Source organism: Copadichromis virginalis, linkage group LG22 (genome assembly GCF_057382275.1).
Source record: "Copadichromis virginalis isolate Kocher_CV1m ecotype Utaka linkage group LG22, C_Virginalis_male_GT1.1, whole genome shotgun sequence".
Classification (NCBI taxonomy): Eukaryota; Metazoa; Chordata; class Actinopteri; order Cichliformes; family Cichlidae; genus Copadichromis; species Copadichromis virginalis.
Window position 1 is genome coordinate 11269332 of NC_140638.1, and position 17863 is coordinate 11287194.

At 40.1% G+C, this 17863-nt stretch overlaps 1 protein-coding gene across 1 annotated transcript in view; it reads left to right on the top strand.

The window, feature by feature from the left end:
- Nucleotides 1-1193: 1193 nt before the first annotated feature.
- The window catches only part of angpt1 (angiopoietin 1), a 56992-nt gene continuing 40322 nt past the window's right edge, over nucleotides 1194-17863 (top strand). The window contains exon 1 of the mRNA XM_085445715.1: nucleotides 1194-1997. Coding sequence (XP_085301841.1) covers nucleotides 1602-1997 — 396 coding nt within the window. The 5' untranslated portion in view covers nucleotides 1194-1601. The remainder of the gene's footprint in view (nucleotides 1998-17863) is intronic.

A 17863-nucleotide genomic window follows, 5' to 3' on the forward strand; every position in this document is an offset into this window, starting at 1 on the left:
AGACTGCTTGCAGTGCGTTGGCAATCTGTCTGCATTTATAAACTAGACAGTGAGTATTTGCAAACTTTCTCTGAGTGATTGTAGTCTGAGTCAGACTGCAGTTGTTTGGAGACAGGTTACCCAGGAGGTGACCTGTGCAATCAAAAGTGGTCACCCAGAGGTTGAGGATGTTGCACAGCCAGTCTCTGAGCAACCAGTTGGTCACAGCAACTGCTTGCAATTGGTTGTTAAATGCAATGCAGTACAATGAAATCACTGGGAAAAACATGGCTTTTATTAGTCATAAGGAGGTTGCTGACTTAGGTTTGCCAATAGAAAACTTAGCCCATGACAGTAGGCTTTGGCCAACCGAGAACGTGTTGACCACAGATGCTTTGTGACTGTTTGCTGAATTTTTACTTTACTCTATAGTACATATTAAATATTTGCATGTACATATATGTATATACTACTTACAGTATATATAGTGTCAAACAGACTTAGCAAACATTACCAAATGATAGAATGGTGGGCATTTTTGGTGTTCGAGTGCTCTCTAATAGTATTTTAAATTTACTGCAACAAATTCTATGGAATGAAAGATACTTAATATCTTGTGGTAAATGTAGCTCAGGCGTATGGTTTGCTGTCCATTAGCCACTACGTAGGTTTGCAGTTTGATCCTATGGCTACTTCCATGTAGGTGCTGCAGTTTATAAAACAATGCTTGTCCTGACTATGGATTTGTACTTTCAAGAGATAAGCAGAAGAACATATAAAGCTACCCCGAGCACAGGTGACAAGTTCGTAGCACCTGTTATTAGCTGAGCAGGGAGAAAAGAAGAGATAAATTAAATGCGTGCGTTCAAATTATTATTACTATTATTATTATTTTACACAGGCAAGGGAGCAGGTCAACCACATAAACCGGTCTGAAAGCTGATCCCCACAGTCTAAGCATGTCCTCTGTGCTGAGGTCTCTTTCTGCCAGGATCACTGGCGCACACACACACACACACACACACACACACACACACACACACACACACACACACACACACAAATACGTCCATGCACAGAGTCACATTCCTCTGCAGGCTCTGCGAGGGGCAGGCGCAGAGTGTGCTGGAAGCTTGGAACTGCTCTTCAGAGTGCGCGTCTCCCTCCCTCCCTCTCCCTCTCTCACTCTCTACCCCCAGTCGTTAAGTTTGCGAGCAGAGGAGGAAAGAACGGCAGAGAGACCAGGGGAGGTCTGACGACACTATCCCAGCATACCCAGCACCTACTTTAAATGCACACTCTGATAAACGCAGGCAGGCTCTGATTTACTGGAGGAACACCAAGAAATATAGCCAAGCTGTCACACTCCAAGACATGTGTGCAACTTTCCCTGCCAGGACAAAAGCTTAAGAGGAGGTTTGGAAACATACATGTGTGTCCCGTCCATGGCAAAAAAGTCTGCATGAACTCTGACTGCTGGAGGTCCAACTTAAGGATGGAGGATACATGTTTCAGGCTAACGTTTTCTGATTCAGCACTTAAGAGAACATCTAGTAAAGCATAGAAGGAGAAACAAGAGACACAAGAAATTTAATCACCCTCAACAGCGCTTCCAGGCTGATATGATGCTGTGGTACCACTACAGTCGTCACCTGCTGTCGCTGGCGGCGCTTCTGGTGATTGTGAGCTGCGGAGGAGGTGAGCAGCGGAGAGGGACGGACGGCAGCAGCAGTAGCAGTAATGGAGGGAGTACTACTAGTAGTAGCAGCAGCAGCAGTAGTAATTCCAATAACAGACGTTTTCATAAGATCCAGCATGGCCAGTGCACCTACACCTTCATCCTACCTGAGGGAGAGGGAGCTGGAGGAGGCTCCTGCAAGGAAGCGAAGGCCAGTAGCTCGCAGTACAACGCCAACTCTCTCCAGAGGGACGCTCCACCACCTGAGCCAGACTTTCCCAGCCAGAAGATCCAGCAGCTGGAGAACGTTATGGAGAATTACACCCAGTGGCTACAGAAGGTAAGGAGGAACTTTATGTGGAGCATCAGGTGCTAGATCTCTCTTTTCATTTAAACATGATCTTGGCTTAATGATAAGCTGAAATAAGAACGCAGTGGAATTTTCCTGTTTTAATCAGAACCACGCTGAAAATCTTAGAATTGCATCTGCATGAGTTTTTTCTTTTGAAGTGGCTGCTGTGTGCTATTTGTTGAGATATTTGTGTCTGCTTGGGTGTGTGGTCTCCCCAGAGCGTCTGTTTGTAGCTTCACTAGATACCTTGTTTTGGTTTGTGGACGAGGCTGTCAGACTAAAACCATGCAGTGTTTGCTGTTTTCATGTAGTCGACACGTAGTTTGTCAAAGTGCTTGTCTGTAGGAGAGTTTATGTGCCTTGGAAAAGTGCAGCTTTCTTTTACCCATACCCCCCCCCCCAAAGGGTGATGCTGTGTGGCCACTTTCAAAATAAAATTCCAGAGATTACCACACAAAACACTGACAACATCAAAAATGTTAAAATGCACGGCTGTCAACTGGTTGACTTACACCTCATAACTCCTTCAGTTGTTGAGAAAGCAGCCTGGTCTCATAGTGGCATTAATCTTCTTTGCTTCTGAGTTGACAAACAGACTTTTATTAGTTAACAAAATATGTGTTTTTGATAACACACAAAAGAGGACAGACTGGAGTATTTGGTTACGTAACTGTGTACTGCGTCTCTGTCTAATACATCTCTGTTTTCCTGACGTCTTCCTACTTTTCTCTGTGTTAACCGCAAAATTCCACAGATGCTCATACAGCAAAGGTAGCTATATGTCAGTCACCCTCTGCTCTCCAGTGGGCTGTCTCTTTAATGGCAGGAAGTCAGAGGGAGCCCCAAGAGACTCAAAGAGGAGGAAAAGACATGGAAGGAGAATGCTCTCTTTATTTTTGTTCAAGTGTGAGTTTAGCCTGAAAATCCAGATTCATATAAAAGAAGTTTTATGTGAATATTTTTATTGGAAGAATTTATTGGTTAAATAACTCCTAAATTAAATCCTTTTAATGGGAATTTGAAGATCTGTGAGGTGTTTTGTTCAAATATGTTAATAAGATGCGAATTCTGAAGCCATATCTGATACTGCTTGGCAGGCACTCTGCTTTTTCAGGCTTTGTGTCTCCGAAAAGCCCAAGACCGTCTCTCTGAAATGAATACACGATTCAAACAAACAAACTTTCAGTTTTGGCATCACAGGATCTCGTGCTCCTGCTCTTTCTACAGTGTTGTTGCTCCCAAATAAGATTAGCATGTCCAGTCTGCCATCAACACCTAAAAGCTGATGGCTTATTTTATTTTGCGCAGTTTGTAAGTCAAACACGCGCACAGCTAACAACTGATGGATTTCATGGATCACAGTGTAACGGGGAATTTATCAAGCTGAATTTCACCGATTAATCTGTTTGTATGCAATGAACATGTCCTTCGAAAGCTCTCAGAGCTACGCTGCGTCTGCTTTTCGTTTTCTCAGGGAAAGTAATTTTCACTCCACGAGTTGGAGGAAATAGTCATTTCTCATCAATTAACCAGGTAGTGGCAGCGGTCTGCTAGAGCGAGATGTTGACTGAGTTCGTAATTAAGGGAGGTAGTGTTGGGGGCTACTCCACCCTCCAGCAAATTCAGAATATCTTACGAAACTACAGAACTTAGAAATGCGTCTCAAACCAACTTGGGTATAGCACAAGAGGATTTTGTCGCTACTACTGACTTTATCTACATTTAGCATTCTGTGTGTCACAGTTGTTTATGTAGAGTCACCATTAAAGGGAGGAAAAATGAGAAAAGACTTTTAGTAGTCAAATGTCTGAAAACTTGTGTATGTGTTTCTGTCTGTGTCTTAAGTGCAGAGAAAGGCCATGGTTTATAATAATACCAGCTCTATCTTTGCTCAGTGAACCTCATCCGTCTATGACAGTACAAGGGACCCTGTGAAAACACAACGGCAGCATTCGTGCACTGAAGGTTTGACTAATGGGACCTCTAGAATAACTTTCTCCTCAGATGTAAGGAAGAGAGCACCACTACTGCCATTGTGCTTCTCTCCTGACACCTAGGAGTTTATCGTGCAGGACCAAAGACAATCTTATCATGAATTTTCTGATGTATCTTCTAAATACTGTAAATTTAAATACAAAAGCAGAAAAAACAAGTATCAGAAATAAAGAGGAATTAGCTCTTGGTCATTTCATAAGGGAAGTTTAAACACACAGTGGTAATTCACGCTAATTGCACTACATGGGGGGGAGAACATCAGGATGCAGTTAACATTTTTCATTGGACAGAAGATTAAGCGTCTCAGTCAGTCTATCTATCTTAATCACGCCGGTCTTTTTACTGCTTGTCTAAAAGAAAGCTCGCCCTGATGTTGCTCCAACCAGCCCTGATGAAAGAGACGGACAGAGAAGATTATTATAGATAGCAACCCTGTGCCTGTGCTTTCAGTCCAGTGTGGGGGGTAGACAGTTAAGAGTGATGTAGCAAACAGCTGTTGGGGAAGTGTTTTAAGCCTGAGATCTTACCTTTGTCAACCCAGGGTAAAGTATATGGACCCGGATAACATTCCTAACCAGTCAAAGGTGGCTCGTGTTTGCTCAAGGATTACTTCTTTTTCCTGTCTGCAAGGTGAAGAGCCATGGATAAGCTTTCTTACCAGAATTTCACAGAATTATAAAAGGAACACACGGGCAGAAAACCCCCACAAAAAACAAGAAATGGAGAGAAAATAAAAGACAACAGGTAGGTGACTGTGTTTGGTATGCAAATGTGTTTTTATTTTTGACACTTATCTATAATACTTTTATTTTCTGTTCTTACCAAATATATTGTCCACAGTGATATTAATTATTCACTGATTTGTACTTTAATGGGGTTTATATTGGGCAATAGCTGAAAATGAAAAAAAAAAAATAGAGAAGAAACACCCTTCAGTGATGTTACAAGTGTTGATGTTGCATAGTCTGTCCATCTGAGGGCGCTCTGCAACTTGTTGGCAACAGGTGTTTGCCAACAAGGAAGAACCAAACAAGTATAGATCAAAATCCTTTATCAGACAGGCTGTAAAACTGGGACAGTACATCAGACATTTCACAGGATTCAATTCCCACAATGCACCTGCTGCAGCAACTCACCTATCTGTTACAAACCAGCCAATCTTAGTACAACACAGAGTGATACAGAATACTGAAGCTAACAAAATGCTAAAATACATACTCAATATGCAGCAGGAAGGTAAAGTACGAGTTTTTTTCGAATTTTCTCCATATCTCATAAACAGGTGTTTTTGCTATTAGTTAGTTCCTTGCTAGAATGCAATACGGTTACAGCTTAGAAGAGATTTTGTTATCTTATGCTGGCAAGTCAGCTTTATTTATTATTATTTATTTATTTATTTATTTATTTATTTCAAACATATGTCACCATATGTCACGTCAAAGTGCATAAAAAAATCGTCCATTTTCAATCCAAATCCAGTGTATGCCTGTAAAATTCCACAATGAAACTTTGAATATATATAAATCTCAACCACAGTGTCTCACAAACATCAAACATAATCATTTAGCATCAAACAGCAGCAAGCTAACGTTTCCATTTCTGAAGCTTTTATAACATAAACTGTCTGGTCAATGCAGCAAACCTTATTTTTGAAATACCTAAGTATGAGTTGATCTTCTTGGGATTTAAAATATCTCGTGCTTATAACTTTGTGCAATTTAGGGCACAAAAAGGATTCCCAGTGTCATCTCGCCATAAGGTCTCCTACCGTTTATGTACATATACAGGCCATAATGTTCTAAAAACCTCCTATTAAAATGTTTTCTTCAAGCAGGCTGTCCCAAAATCTTAATGCTATCGGAACAACAGGACAATTTCACCTCGACTAAATGTTAGCAGCCGTCATGGAATAAAGAAGCCAGAAGATTGCAAATGTAACCAGGAGCCAGATTTAAATATGCACTCATTGCATAAAATGAGTTTTGTTGGTGGTGGAAACATTTTTAAAAGCTACATTTTATCAGCATCTACTTTTAAATTGTGTTTGGAGTCCCCCCCCCCCCCCCCCCCCTTTTTTTTTGGGTTGTTCGATAGAGTGTGGATACAGGCAAGTTTTCATAACTGATATACAAACTGAAATGACCAAAAATATTGACTGAGCTAATAAGATTTTGATGTTCGACAATTTCCAATATTTAGTGTTGCGACATACTTAGATCAATACCAAAACTCAGCTTTATTGACATGTTAAAAGATGAAACTGGTGTTTTTTAGTGCACTTTAACAACAGATGGTGTTCTTTGGTGCACTGAAGTGTAATAAGATCTTCTCATTTCCCCCTCTTGTGGAAACTGCAGAAAGTTTCTGGAGAAGCCTTTGCCAAACTAAGCTGTTGAACATGGAGGGGAAATGACCATCCTGGGTGTCTTATCCCTGTGAAATTCCCATCTTTCTGCCTCTTGACGAACTTGACTGCGTTGCATAAACAGTGCTTTAGAGGATATACCAACATGTGGGCAGCAGCTTGTTTCCCTTCCATATTGGGAGTTCATTTGAGAAAGAGTGAATATGTTTCTCTACTTAATGCTGTCAGAAGGCCACACAGTGTGCCTGGGGATCCAAGGGGAAACCTATCTATTTTAGTAGTGACTTCCTCTATAAGAGTTTATTTTTCACTCGTAATGTTGTCCAAAGCTAACAATCGGATGATACATAAAGACGGGCAAATGCTCCAAGGAATAAAAAGTCTTGTCCTTCTGGACCTCTAAACTTGCAAAAAGGAAACCATAGAAATTACAGAAGGGCGCTCCAATAACAGCTTCCAGAAGGGTTTTCTTGGTTGCACTTGTGCTTTGACTGTAAGTGAAAAGGAAAGAGAACTTTCTGCTTCTGCGTGTCGTGGGAGCAGGGAAAAACATTACAACAATGCCGCAGTATTTCCACACGGACATGAAAATGGGGTTCAACACTGTTAATGTTTCTGATTTTCAGGGAAAGGGGGCATTTAGCGGTTTTGTCATGCTCAATAAGCCGTACCGCTTTGTTTTCAGACTCACCCGTTTTTTCCAGAGGTCGTATTTCAATTAACCGGTGGCTGCGAACATGATGGCAGCTTTGATACTGGCCAGGCAGGTATTGTACACCTATGTCTCTTTAAAGTCACATGAATGAAGCAGTACATTTCTAGGTAATGTGACAGTCCATTTTGAATTTGTCTAGTTTCCTTTAGTGCAGCGATACAAAGTTACCATTTGGTTTCTTTTTCCATCATTCATTTTAGTGAATTACTCTCAGGTGGGTACTTTATTGAGGATTTATTTTGCTTTAATTACAAGGTTATACATTTGGCTAAATGCTTGCAGGATTTATGACATCCCCACTGAAAACACTGTAGCTATAGCTTGTAGCTTGGCACCCATTCGTGCATCTGTAAAATAAATTGAGAGTTTCCTCTTATAGGCTCATGTTTCCGTGCACTCTCACTCTTCTAATGGTGCTAATTTTTCTTCATTTGGTCGTTAGAGGTATTACGAATGTAGGTACTCTTGTGATTTGGCCACTTGGACACAGTGAAAAAAGTCACGCACATATGCTATACCGTATTATTACTTTTAATCATCATTAAAAAAAATTTGGAGGTAGTCTGAAGTCTAGCCCCAGGCCATCTGATTGATGAGAGGTTGTATTCAGATTCCTTTTAGCTCTAAAATGGTCACCACCAACTTCAGAGGGACATATCTGACTTTTCAGCTGCTAAACGCTCCATTATGTTCACCTTTGCTAACTTTGCAAGTCTGCTTTTTAGTTGACATTAAGAACAAAGCGGTTTAACTAGAGCTTTTTTTTTTTTTACTTAAACAGCAGTTTGCCAGGACCAGAAGAGTCATAAGAGAAACAAACCAAACAATGAAGTCAGAAGCAATTCCAGCACTGAGACTATGAAATAGCCTCCAACTCCAACTTTGTTTAGCTGACTCTCTGGACGCCTTTTAGTCAAGGAGGCCTTTTGTTGAGATTCTTATGGATAGTACCTGTTTTTAGTTAGCTGTTTTCCTTAATTCCTATATTTTATTTTTTGGATTGCTTTGTGAAGATATATCTGTAAAAAGCACTTTAGAAATAAACTTTACTTCCTTACTTATTTATATCTCAATATTTGTAAAAGCTCTGGGAAATTATTTAGAGTTAATAACACCAAGTCATCCATTCATCCACCCGTTCAACTTAGGGTGAAAGGTGCTGGAGCCTATCCCAGCTGTCATGGGGCAAGATATGGGGTAGGTTGACAGACCATCACAGAGCCATTGTTTATACAGCAATACAGATTATATCAGCTTTAAGGTAAGTGTATGTGTATAGGTTTTATTCTAGTGTGGTATTTAAATATTTTCTTATAAAATTGTTGAAATAAGAGGTTTTTTGTTTTTTTGCCTCCCAACAGAACAACCATACATAATATTATTCTGGGCAGACAAGTGAAAGCCATTAGTACTAGAGTGGAAGTTGTTGTCAGAAGAGTTGCCAAAAGCAAAAAGGTTCTTGTCTGCATCTTTGCCACTGCTAAGGTTGAGTGATTATGAGCCAAATATGAGATAATAACAACTTAGATAGAGTGGAACATTAGACATTATGGTCGATGTAAGTGCACGGTTAGTAATGTAATGTGCTGTTATTTTAGCCTGCAGCAAATCACGAGTGTGTTTAAGCTTACTTCAGTCGCAGAGCTGCCTGTTATCTTTTTTTGTATTTTTGTTTTATAATGACTCTTGATAAACAGAGCAGATGATAGATAATATTACTCACCCATATCTGCTATTTGTTTTCCTCCAGACTTCGGTTCATGCAGGTCGTACGCTGTAAATCAAAGTTTGATTAAGGTCAAAGGAACTGATATGGCATTAAAAACAAAGCTCTGTTTGGATATTTGATATTTGAGCTGTTTGCAGAGAATGCCCCAAGACGTCTAACTCGGTTTGAATTTGCAGTAATCTGTCAGATGTTCTCTTTTTTTTTCCCAACTGGTTTGTTTCCAGGAAAAGATAACTGATAAAATATCAATTTCTTGTATTGCTGATTCTGGCAATGTGCCGCAGAATGAAAAATAAGGATACGCTGTGAATTTGAATGCTCTCGCTACATGCTTCAGTTTGTGTTCATCCAATTTGGAAGTTCACTCTAAGTTGTGTTGTTTGATCTTCGTTTATGATAATTTTCAATCCCGTAGATATTTCTGTGAAGTGGAGGAAAAATTCCTGAAGCCGCCTTAGATGCTGCCTTTGAGGCCGGCTCTCCCTCCAGTGTCTCTTTGACTCTCCCTGACAGATGTTGCATTCTGAGTGGATGTCTTTGTTTGTCAACGCTGGGGAGCCTTCCAGAGGTTCCAGAGGGCAGCGCCGTTTCACCCTGCTTGGAGTTAGCCTTGCAGATTGTGTGTTTCTCGGATTCTAAAGCAAAGAAACACAAGAATCAAGGTCAGATGCTCCAAAATGAGGAGAAAAGGCCGTAGAGTGAGGCCAAGTTGTAGAAAACTGTTGACAGGAAGCGCATAACGGTGAAAAGAAGACAGAAGAAGATTGGGACAGACTCGGAATAGTAGGAAAGAAAACATAAACAGCTTCATTCCCTCGCACTGTGGCCTACATAGATCTTCAAATGAGTAATGGTTGTCTCCATTGTTTTTGTTGCGTTCTTATGGTGGTAGGATGTGAGCCACTTGTTCTTAAGCCCTTTGTGTCACATCTGAGCATTACTTCACGTATTTATTTAATCGTTTATTGTCTTGTGGTGCGAGTGAGGGAGGCGAGCTGCTCTGAGTATTGTGCAACGTATTGAATTACATCTTCAGACCCACACATCTTGATGGAATTCAGTCTGGAGCAATTCAGAAGGGCAGGCTGTTTATAACCTGCCTCTGTTTTCTTTGGGCGCTTTGGGCACATGAAGTGAGTCGGGTCTCGGTTTATCGCTTTAAGTGCTGTGATTGGTGTGACACTTTGTTCAGCCTGCTAGTGGCAATACGCACATGCACGAAAAGATATAGACGCACATGCAGACACATTTGCACCCACAAATCTTAATATTTGCTTTGAAAGCAAAGACACTCGTAACCCTGTACAGAGTTGTGTTTGCGTTAGCGGGGACCTGAGCCAGACTTCTCATATTTCACAGAATACCACAGCTGGAGCTGGCACACTCACTGCAGACATGTAGAGGAAAGTCAGTAAAGTGGGTTACCCTGTGACATTTCTTATGTTCCCTGCTGTTAAACAATAACACCCTCAAAACATCGTACAGTGCAACTCAAGAGTCCTCATAAAATCAATGACTCCGTCGACTGTTTCAGTATGTTTCTTTTCTTTGGTCGTTTTAGCTGTTTGTACTTTCGGTCACGCTGCTATCAGAGCTGTCGATTAGCTGATAAGGAACACCTGCTGCATGACAGAATTTGGTGATGAATTGCACCAAGTATGCAATTCACACGCCTAAAACGCATAATTCGTTTGTTTTTAAAACACAATCTAAGTATTCAATCAAGTACGGTAACAAGAGGCTCTAACGAATAATCTTTTAGGCAAGCAAGCTGTGTATTGGATTTTTTCTTTCTAGTAAAGGCTCTAAAAAGTTCAACATTACATATAAGCAGATACTGATTTAGATTTTCATTAGAACTTGCTTTGTTGCATTACACCAAACTATAGCTAATCACACTCCCACCAAAAAAACCCACCCAAATTGACATGGAAATAGCTCTTTTATATAATTCATAAATTCACTTTAAATGATAAATGTTGTAAAAATCAGTCTATACTTAATTTATCTAGTCCTACATATTTTTTTCTCTGTGCTCACAATGCAAAACCCATACAAACATGTTGATACATATACTCACTGGCCACTTCTTCAGTTACACCTTTGCGAGTTGGACCCTTTTTTGTCTGCAGATTTGTGGGCTGCTGCTGCAAATCTCATTTTCCACAACAACCCAAAGATCTGGTTGCCGTGGAAGCTATTTGAGAGCTGTGAACTCATTATGTTCCAGAAAGCAGTTTGAGATCATTTCAGCTTTTGTGACATGGAGATTTATACTGGTGGATGGAGCCATCAGAAGATGAGAACGCTGTGGTCATAAAGGGATGGACAAGGTCAGCGACAGTACTCAGATAGGCTGTGGCATTTAAAAGATGCTCAGCTGGTACTAAGAACCTCAAAGTGTATCCCCCACAACATTACACAACCAGCAGCACGCCTGTATCACTGATATAATACAGGATGAATCCATGCTTTCATGTTGTTTACACCAAATTCTGACCTTTATAGAAATCTGGACCTTCATTTAGGACTGTTTATTATTGCTACATTGTTATTCGAGTGCGTGTTACAGGGGAAAACCTTGTAAAAACACTGCTGTATTTGGTGTCAGCCTGAAGCATCAAGCTGTTTTTGGTTTAGGCAAACAGTTGGCTGTAATGATTAGTACAGGTGGATTTTAGCAGTCAGTGTTGTGATTACTGGTAGAGAAAGCACTTTGCACACATTTAGGGATGGAAAAAATGTAGCGTAACATTTTTCTTCATGTACTTCCCCTCTGCAGCAACGGTGCAGTGACAGACTACCTCTAAATTGCGCTGCTGCACGGTGACCTAACAGGAACTAACTTAGAAATCTGTTGTTGATTGAAAAGATGGATGTGCTTGTTGGTCTGAGTTTACAACGAAAATACAAATGGTTACAAATAGTTCCAGAAGTTTATTTAAGTTGACATGTTTGCTGTGATTCTGAGGTGGAAAGGTTAATCCTCCAGAGGCCTGGACATGGACGTTAGTAAATCTGCACGCGTGAGTGTGTCACGTTCGTGTCCGTTTCTGCATGCGGGTTTGTGCACGACACTGTTTTATCTGCACAAGCCTGTTTTTTCGCCTGTGTTTGGATGAGATGACCTTGAGCTTAGCCGATAGTCTGAGAAGGATCATATGAGATGTTACTTCTCTGGGCATGTGCAATCACAAGGTGCAGAAACTGGAACAGAAGCTGACACATGCTGTCAAACAGCACTCACATTATCCATGTAAATGTATACACGTCAGTGATACATGATGTCTATGATGTCTCGTCTAAGGGAAGGATGAAGATATAACTTTTAATAATAATAATAATAATAATGGATACTTTATTGATCCCCATGGGGAAATTACTTGTTTTTCTCTGCATTTGACCCATTCACTCAGTGAAGCAGTGGGCAGCCCACTAAGCAGGCGCCCAGGGAGCAGTGTGTAGGGACGGTACCTTGCTCAGGGGTACCTCAGGGTAGCCGTTAAGTGGATTCGAACCGCCGACCTGCCGATCATGGGGCGACCACTTTACCTACTGAGCTATCCCTGCCCATGTAACAGCTACAGATTGCAAAAAAGAATGGGTGATGTCACTGTTTTCCTAAAATCTACCTTGTATGGAGTAATTATCATTGTTTGCCATGATACAACTAAGATTCGTGGCTTTCTCATGGTTTTCAGTCCTACAACAGCACCAGACGGAGTTCGGTTCCAAGATTAGATGTTCATATTTCAGTTTTTCTGAGCGTTGTGGTACTCATCATGTTGGCTTAACAGTTAAGGTTTAAAGTTCATTCACGTCCTCAGAGATGGCAGCTTTCAAAAAGAAAACAAAGCCTCTTCTCTTTTTTTTTTCCACAGTGTTATTGCTTTACAGTCCATTTAGTACCTGGAACCTTTAAGCCCTCAAACTAATCACAAAAAATGGATAAGATGTTTTGTTGTTTGAGCATGACCATTTATGTTTGGTTGCACTGGTTGAAATCATTTGATCCATCCTTTGCTTTTGCTTTTGTTTATAGACATGTCTTGAGTGCCGCTGCCTATGAAATTCAAAAACAAACAGAAACTGAACACAGAAACCCAGGAATTAGACAGGTAATGCACACAGTGTGCACTTCTCTAAATGATCCTTTTCTCTACTTCTGTTTTCTTTAGCAACCTTGCACAACAGAAAAAGATGTGATGTAATTCCAATGACATGCTATGTCAAGAACCTTTCAATGTGTGTACAAATGTACTCGTACTGCAGTTTTTCTATGAAAAACATCAAACACGTGAGCAGCTAATGATCAAGATGCACAAACATGCAACATGTCAACCGAAGCCAAAGATCAAACTGCTCATTAGCTGCACATCGTCGATAAGAGCAGCGTCCACGTCCTTTTAAACATATGTGGTAAACTTCGGGTCAAAGCTGTTTCATGTGTGCATGTTAGCTGGTCTACTTCGGCCTCACTTACTTAGAAGTGCCTCGTGCAGCCACTGACAGTGCGTGTTAGCAACAGTGGAAGCGTGCAAAATGACTGAACAGTAACATAATCTGGACCTGGTGCGATAGTGTCTCTGTGTCTTCGGTATTAAAATCAAAGCGAAGCAAAGATTGTAAGAAAGACTCGGAAATGCAAGCACGTGTAGATGTGCAGATATGGGATGGAGGGAGGCAGAAAGAGAAAGTGAAGGAGGCCGTGCTCAGCTCACACTGTGGTGATTAACTATAGGAACAGTTTATAAACTCCGGAGTCTATGCTTAATGGGATGTTAGGATGAAAGATAAACACGAACGTGACATTGAAGGAAACAACCCTTGTCATTAAAGGCTCATTCGTTTTGATTTAAAAAGACGCCCAGCTTGGTAGGTAGTGGGGCTGGCACACAAACTACTGGAACCATTTTTCCCTGAGGTTTTGCCTGACTAGGAGGTTTAACATACAACGCTGTATGTAGTAAGGTTTCTGTCATGGCTGAAATTAAAACAAAACATGCCCCCTTTCATATATTTCTACAACTGTCTGGCAGAGGAATCTCCTGCTGGGATGTTTTGAGGGTATACTGGAATGCTATCTCAAATATTTGGACGTAATAGACTCCTCCATGGGATGGTGGGTTTGTGATCCCTGTGTGCTTAAGTAAAGGGGCAGACTGACATGGCCAGCAGCATAGACACACAAAAAAAGACTTTTAAAAAAGGGTGCATTCCTGTCCAGATGTGTCCCTGAGGAAAGCTTCTCATGTTGGATGACTAAGTGAGCCACAATATCTCAGGACTGTCCCTCTGCTGGTGCTCCCAGTTTAAGACATCTGGATGAATGGTAGCAGGTCCAGCTTTGTTTGCTTATTTGTTTTTCGTTATGCATTCCCATGTCTTGAATGACTGCAAGAACTTCCTCTCCCATAAGGCTAGATAAGCAAAATTAATTGGAGTAATTTTTGGACCATTTTGACATTAGATAGCACCAATGTAACTGGAGTATTTATGAAAATATACATTCATATGCACACTTTCCTTCACTGTATTTGTTTACATTTGTCATTGAAAGAAACCATGCTTTGTCTCTAATAGCGACTGTTACATCTGCTTGACTTAGGAATCATACATTAAATGCTGTCTTGAACCACCCCTCATTTCTTTAGGTACAGTGATTTATTGAATCATGTCCATCATGCAGTAAATAAAGGCTCTTTGGCATAAAAGAATTCCCATGTTAGAACTGTCTCACGCATGTAATTTCTTTAAGTACTCTGCAGGAGTAGCTCCCCAGTTGTCTATCAAGGTGATCCCATACTGCTTCAATCATGGTGAGGTTTGGGCTCTGAGAAAGTCAGTACATGACTGATGGTGTTCTTTTGTCTTTCTTCTTGTCTTTTTTCTCTACTCTGGGATGCTTTTACTGAATTGGCATCAGATGCTTTCCAGATGGTATTGCATCATGAATCAAAATCTGCTGATACTTGTCTGTGTGCATAATTCCATTCTCTTTGACAATATCCTCACACCACTGGCTGAAATGCAGCTCTAAACCATTTCAGACCCATTCTACAGAAGGCTGTAGATACTCACTGTTGTACCTCTCTCCTGATCTTTGCAAGACTGCTTGCCATTGATTTTCAGTGGGGACTGGTTTTTGTGTAATTTCAGTTTTTACTTAATTTGGCATACCTCAGCATTTTCTTCCTTAAGAATGGCTTCTTGATAGCCACCCTTCCACTGATGCCATTTCTGATTAGGCTTCGAACAATAAATGGATCAACTGATCTGAACTTGTCAAGTGTCCTCAACTTTTTTAAGGACACACTACACACCATGCTCAGATACGCCAAGTTTTTGGCTAATAGCTTTTTGGGAATTGCCTTGTTGGTGCAAAAATACTATTATATTGCTGTCAAGCAGTGCTATCTTGGCATTGTTCATAGATTCAGCTAAAGAAATGAGAATAAAGTGTGTTTTTGCGACAGACTGCCAGTAACCTAAAGTAAGGACCTAAAGATACAATTTTAAATTTATAATAATAACAATAATAAAAGCTTGTTCCTACCGTAGATTTTATGAGATGAGCTTGTTCTCTCGGTTTTATAGGAGTTGTAGCCTGTAGATATTATGATATTTTTATGTTTCTTGTCTAACACTTTGCAGTGATTTGAGTTATGTGTAGTTTCACTGGAATTTAGTCCTAAAGAAGCACCGAGCAGAGCAACTCTGAAAATTCATTTCCAGAATAAATTTTCCTCATGAAAACAAGCAGTGTCTGTATAATCGTATCAAAATCAGTAAATGAAAACCAAACATTGCTCTTGGATGTTCTCACACAAGTGCTACAAAACTCAAGTTCAAGGCTTTAAAATGTCCGTCTCTCTATTTTATGTCAAAAGACCGTATTTGTCCATCTGTGCTTTTCATAACACAATGCCAACATTGCAATTTTTATATCTCAATCTGTCATTCTGACAAATAAAAGACTTTCTTTGTCGTATATTCTAGTAGTTTATCACTGAATGTATGTGTTATAGACATAACACTGTCAGACTTTGATTTAAAAGGTCCTTCCAAGTTTGACCATTCACGTAAGAGAAAGCATAACACAGATTACACAAAATTTATGTCTCAAAGAAACTAACAAAAAAAAAAACAGACTAAAAGCAACAAGAGCAACACAAGCGGGTTTTCTTCTTTCTTGGGTTTTAATGTTTTTTGCAGATTTAACATAATCAAAAGAAGTATTAAATCTAAATTTGACTCGGGTTTGTGTTTCGAAATCGTGATTAAGAGCATCAGAATTTTACCCAGACCTTGTTGAAAATCAAGCCTCATTTCAATTGAAGCATTTAAATTATCTACACAGAGATCTCATCAGTTGTTTGGGAAAAAAAATCCCCACATCAAAAGGTATTATGTATATTCCCCCTTCTGTGTTTGTGATTTATTTGAATGGTTAACACTGAGTAATGATATGCAAAGTCGTATAGTTTAAGAATATCTGACAAAATGTGGAAAATATGAACTTCAATTTGGCTTAAAACTTTTGCACTCTGGTTAGAAGTTCTGATTTGTTTTTCCTAAGAAATATCACCCAGCCTTGAATATACCAGCCAGAAAATCTCACTTTCTTTTATTGGCTGCCCTGTTGACAAACCATCATGACAGTAAACCTTTGAAGGTTGAAAAATGGTGTGCGTCTGAACCTGCCAAGCAATTTTGGGTACTTCAAACTACGCACTATAATTGACCTAATCATTTATAAAGAGCTTGGTTTACTTAAAGTTGTGTACACATGTTTCATTATGTCCTTGGAAATACAAAACCACAACAAGATTAGCATCAATACTGTCTTGACAGGTTGACAAACGGGAAGAAAACAAGCAAGAAAGATATAAAGGGGGAAGAAAAGGCAGTGTTGGATCAAGCAGGTGCTGGCAGGCACTTGGTTGTTTTTCAGATGGCCAAATTCACACAGATCAAGAGAGCTGAGAGAGGGTTTGGACAACCCAATTCATTGCGCACTCCTATTCCTATTCTAAATTATCCACCATCAGCATGTTTACTTGCTTTCTTGTATTGCTTACAGACCTTCTCCAATGTAGTGGCATGACTTTCACAAATAATACATTCTGTGGGAACTACCTCCTTGCAGGAAGTCTATACTGACCTATAAAATCCTTCTGCACCAAGGGCACTTCCACAGTTTTTGAAATGGGAAGTCCCCCTGCCTCTCTTTTTAAGCTTTCTACTTTATACTCCGTGGAGTAGAAAATATAATGCCTTGATCGATGCTCAATATTTCAGGTGAGGGAATTCCAGAAAGTTGATTTTGTAGTCTGGATGGAGCATTTTCAGTCGAAGAAGCATTTCATCCCTAATCCAAGTGATTTCTTCAGTCTCGACTCAATGCAAGTTTCCCCAGCCTTACTTGTGCTTCGTTTAGGTACTTGAGTGAATGCACTCAAGGTGCCAACCAATGCAGCAATCCTCTAGAGGTTCTGCTGTTAATATCAATGTTCTCAGTCTTCTGCTTTTTGTGTAAGACATATGCCTTGAAAGGTGCTTTATTCATCAACTATAGAGGTTCACACACAGTGCTCAAGAGCTGTCTACCATATTGAACATGATAGAATCACCAGTCTTGAAGGAAAAATGCATATTCCCAGATGGATTATCGAGAGGTTTCTGGTGGTTGCTGGCTGTCATTGAGCGAAATCAGTCACAAAGAGGATGTGGTGCAAAAAAATCTCCTTTTGGTTATTTTGGTTGTTAACAGATTGTTAACAGATTGCTTAGTTGCCAGTAGTTTGCATGTAAGATGATACCTTGTCTGCAAACACTCTAACTGTGCTAACTAACGGTACACTGAGAAAAAGTGAAACATGAAAAATTGCAACACAAACCCGAAGTGGTGAATGCTTACCTGTAAAGTGAAAGTTGTGCGTTAGCACTGCAATTTGCATGATTCAAATGACGCGGTGTTTACTTTCAAGGCAAATGGTCTCCATTTCTTGCACAGTTTCACAAATGTTCAACTAGTGGTCAGCAAGTAT